Genomic DNA, 4569 nt, shown 5'->3' on the forward strand with positions numbered 1-4569 from the left:
GTGCTGAGTTTTGTGAGGGTGAAATGGTGTTTTACTCCGATCAGCTCTTTCACATTTCACGTGGGATATCAGGAAGGATTTCTTCATGGAGGTGGTGGTCAAGCTTCGGAACGGGCTGCACAGGGAAGTGGTGGGGTCCCCATCTCTGGGGGTATTTAGTAGATACCTGGAGCCCTGCGTTCAGCTCTGGGGCCCCCAGCACAAGGACGTGGATGTATTAGAGTGAGTCCAGAGGAGGCTTATCAGGATGACCAGAGGGCTGGAGCACTCTCTATGAAGAGTGCTCCTACGGAAATATGAGTACACTGGATTGCTGTTTCATTTGCTAATAACACATTTATTCATTTTCTATTTGCTTATCCCTGTATAACTGAAAACTGACAGAAAAACCCATCTCTGTTCTGTGCATTTATATGAAAAATTAGAATTCAGAAAAAAAATGACTACTTCACAATATGAAGTAAGTATCAGGCAGCTCTGAAAAAAAAATAAATCATTAAGCAGGTACCCAAGGAAGTATTTTGCCTTTTGATTTCTTAAGAGAATGACAGGTTTGAGCAGAAATGCACTTTAAGATCTGGAAGGCAGAAAGTTATCAATAGCAATGCAAGATAGGCCTCAAAGCAATAAGACCGGCCTCAAAACTAAGAGAAATATGTAGATAGCACACAAGATTCTGTTAATATTCCCTTTGTAAAATCCCAACCATATTGCTTTTAAAGAAACTACATTACCAGTGTCTCACTGAATATTGTTTCTATACATGGGAGCGGTAGCCTGCAAATTCTTGTTTCACGTAAGCCATTCCTGTACGCTTGCATCTGTATGGACTTGGATGCACCTTCTTCCTTTGTGTTTTGTGATGGTGGGGAAGTCACTCGGTGCGGGGGCCCCAGCCTAGTATCCGTGCTGCTTGTAATACTGGGCTCGAGCAACCACGTCGTTGGCGTAGTCGTCATGGGTAGTGCCAATGTCCATCCTCTCATAGCTTCGGACGTTCTTGTCTCCGGTGTTGTAGGCAGAAATCCCACCTGAAATGAAGCACCGAAAGATGCCACACAGCCTTTAAACAAAATTCCACCCTGATGCGTCCTGGTTTTGCTTGTTTAGGAAGCTTTCACTTATCAGGACTTTGGAATTGGGGATGTGGTGTTATCAGAGCTTCTCTGTCTTAACCAGGGCTCTGCAAAAGGCCTACACATATTGCTGCATCCACCAACACGTTGTAGAGATACTGGGGGGTATGTTCACAGACACTGGCAGCTTGATGAATTTGCATCACCCACCTGGCCCAGCACAAGCCCTCCGGCTGCAGCAGGCTTGTTCACAGCACGATATAAGATCCAACAGCCTCATAACTTCTCACTCATTCTTGAAAACTACTGCTCTCTGAAGAGCTTTAAAACATAATCACACCTTGCACTGCACGGGGGCTGCCAAGCAGCAGGCAGTGTTTCCATGTTGCATGACACCGTTTTGCAGTCCCCGAATACCTCTTTCCCCCCATCAACAGCAACACAGAGGGAGCTGCTGGCTGCGTTCAAGCTACTCAGAGATACTTATTAACTGGGGTGGTTGTGGGAGATTCCTCATCGTCAGATGAGGAGCGTTGGACTCTTCTATAAATCAGATTTCAGCTGCATAAATATTTGCTGCGTGGCACTGAAAACACGCAGAGGCTGCCATGTTAAGGAAAAGCAGAAACAACACAGTTTGCCAAACCTTGCCTTTTGCCTGTGAAAAAAACCTCTGAAAATACCAAGGGATTCAATGGGTTCATTGGCCAGAAAAGAAAGACCAAGGGGATTTATTCCCTCTGGTGGATGATAACGAAGAACTGTTAATGACACAAGGAGAAGGCTGAGGCACACAACAACTTCTTTCCCTCAGCCCTCACTGCCAGTCGTGGCTTCCCACGTCTCTCGTTTCCCCGAACCTGTGGGTGAGGGCTGAGGGAGCAAAGTGCCTCCCCCTGTAAGCAAAGAGCAGGCTCCAGCCCACACGATGAAACTGAACAGGTACAAGTCTGTGGGGCCCGATGACATGCCCTGACAGGGGCCCTGAGGGAGCTGATGTAGTTTCCAAGCCTCTCTCCAACCTATTTGAAAAGACCTGGCAGTCAGGTGAAGCCCCTGGTGACTGGAAGAAGGGAAATATCACTCCCATTTTTAAAAAGGGTAGGACCCAGGGAACTACAGAGCAGTGAGCCTACTGTGAATCTAATGGGCTGTTAGAGTGGGGCCAGAGGGGGGCCACCAAGATGATCAGAGAGCTGGAGCACCTCTCCTATGAAGATAGGCTGAGAGAGCTGCGGCTGTTCAGCCTGAAGGCTCTGGGAAGGCCTCACTGCTGCCTTTTGGTACTCAAATGGGGCTTAGAAAAAGATGGAGAGTCACTTTTTACAAAGACAGATAACGATGGGACAAGAAGGAATGGTTTTAAATTAAAAGGGGAGATTTAGATTAGCTGTTAGGAAGAAATTCTTCACTCAGAGGGTGGCGAGGCCCTGGCACAGGCTGCCCAGAGAAGCTGTGGATGCCCCATCCCTGGAGGTGTTCAAGGCCAGGCTGGATGGGGCTTTGGGCAACCTGGTCTGCTAGGAGGTGTCCCTGCCCATGGCAGGGGGGTGGAACTGGGTGGTGTTAAAGGAGATCCAATTCCAACCCAAGCCATGCTATGACTCTGTGAATTCATTCAGTGTGTTCTTGTCCTAGACTTTTTCTTCTCCCCTGGACAAAATCTGTGGTCTGCACATTACCTTTCAGCTGCTGGTCCTTTGTCCAGCTTGGGAACTTCTTCTGTATACTCTTTATAAAATCGATAAGTATTGTCGTGCCCTGAGTGATATGGGTTTCTCCATTCCACGTCCCCTGGGGCTTATGGCTTTTTTTGTCAACCTAGAAATATCAAAAAGTCATTTCCCTGTGGTAATGGATGACATGTCTAGGAGGTTTACTTTTATTCATATGACATTAGTTTGTTGGGTTTTAGTGGAGCATCAACAAGTACCTGCATTAAGCCAAATCCATTTCCATTGTTACCCCAGCCGTCCTTCAGTACTTTACCAGCATGAGATTCACGAGAGATGATGCCAGCAATCACAGCGGGCTCAACACACAGCTTTTCACCCACTTTCTTAATGAGTGTTTTGTATTTATCCATAGCTTGCAGGTCTTGTTCAGCAATCTTTTTTGAAGCTGGAACTCCTGTAATGAAACCCAAAAGTAAAGATGCCTCATCTCCAGGAGGCAGACCATGCCTCTAGGTAGATCATGCAGGCTCAGCAGCCGGTGTGTGCCCAGCATTTTGGAAATCTGAAGGATCTGGGATTATTGTGCTACCACGGAAGAGAGCAATCTGTCAGAAGAGCAATACTTACCGCAGTAGCTTAAGCCCTCTGGTTTTGCAGTTTTGCATGAAGCCCCGGTGGTGTCAATTCTGTTTACACTGCCGTAGCAATCCGTGCGGCCCTGGCAGGCACCTGGAAAGGTTGTGTGGAAAGAGTCGAGCATCCAGCACCCTACATCCTGCACCTTGCAACCTGCACCCTGCACCCACCCCTCCCTCAGAGGTGACCCCTCCGGCAAGACTCGCAGGAGGAGCTGAGCGCCTTCCCGGCCCAACACAATCTGATGGCAACTGAGATTTTGGGGAGGGGGCACAGGGAGGTGTCTTAATCTCCTGGGGCTGCTCGGGGGATGAGCGGGGGATGCTGACTTACCCAGGAGGGCAGCAAGGCCCAGCAGCACGAGCATCAGGCTCATGGGGTAGTTCTTCTTGAGCACACAAAGCAACCTGCAAAATCAATCAGAAAAGAAGAAGGAATGAATACATCTCACTGCTTGCTGAGTAAACATGAAGAAACTGTTTCTGAGCTGGTGGGATATTTCTCTTGGTTGGATGTACAAAGTGGTATTTAAGTGCAGTCGTGTCCCTCTGCTGGCTTGCAACCCCTCACCAGAGCCTTGCAACCTCTCATGTCTGATGATGTTTCCAGCACACATTTTCTACAGTGTCTTAGGAACCTCCTTCCAACCTTCTCCAACTCCGATATTTAATTCAGAAAACAAATAAAATGAGTGATGTTCAGTGCTCTTCGCTGCTGTGCTCCCACCATGAATGCCCTTATTCTGTACCCATAATCTATACAAACCTCCTTCACGACATCAAGACAGCTTTGCTGGAGTCTTCTGAGGCTTTATATGCAGAAACTGGCACTTGCAAGCTGCACTTTGTCTAAATTATTGTGGATGACTATTTCAGGGTGAGCTGTACTCCAGGAGCACCTCGCTGGCTGCTAAGGGAACCAGGGGAGATGGGCTCACATGTGGATGGGAGCCATCTAAATTCAGGTGAGGTGAATCTGGGTCTAGAGGACAGATCTTCACGTCCTTATGCAAGCAGAAATCTCATGCAGCAAAAACCTGCAGCCTCCGGGCTGCTGAGGAGGTGGCTGAAGGGAATGAGAAGACCCCCACCACCCACCCAGAACGGTATCTTACCTACTTGTCTTCAGCTCAGCTTCTGCCACAGGTCTGAGGGCTGGGGAGGTCTAATATATAGGGTGAG

The 4569-nt window shown here is 48.1% G+C and overlaps 1 protein-coding gene across 1 annotated transcript; it reads right to left on the minus strand.

The window, feature by feature from the left end:
* Positions 1-815: 815 nt before the first annotated feature.
* Positions 816-3779, minus strand: LYG2 (lysozyme g2). Its single transcript, XM_032207553.1, has 5 exons — positions 3722-3779; positions 3380-3481; positions 3010-3206; positions 2759-2897; positions 816-1031 (listed from the first exon to the last, which is right to left on the minus strand). The coding sequence occupies exons 1-5, from the start codon at positions 3762-3764 to the stop codon at positions 898-900; spliced, it is 615 nt and encodes a 204-aa protein (XP_032063444.1). The 5' UTR covers positions 3765-3779; the 3' UTR covers positions 816-897.
* Positions 3780-4569: the final 790 nt, after the last annotated feature.

The sequence above is a fragment of the Aythya fuligula genome, chromosome 1 (assembly GCF_009819795.1).
Source record: "Aythya fuligula isolate bAytFul2 chromosome 1, bAytFul2.pri, whole genome shotgun sequence".
In the NCBI taxonomy this organism is placed as follows: Eukaryota; Metazoa; Chordata; class Aves; order Anseriformes; family Anatidae; genus Aythya; species Aythya fuligula.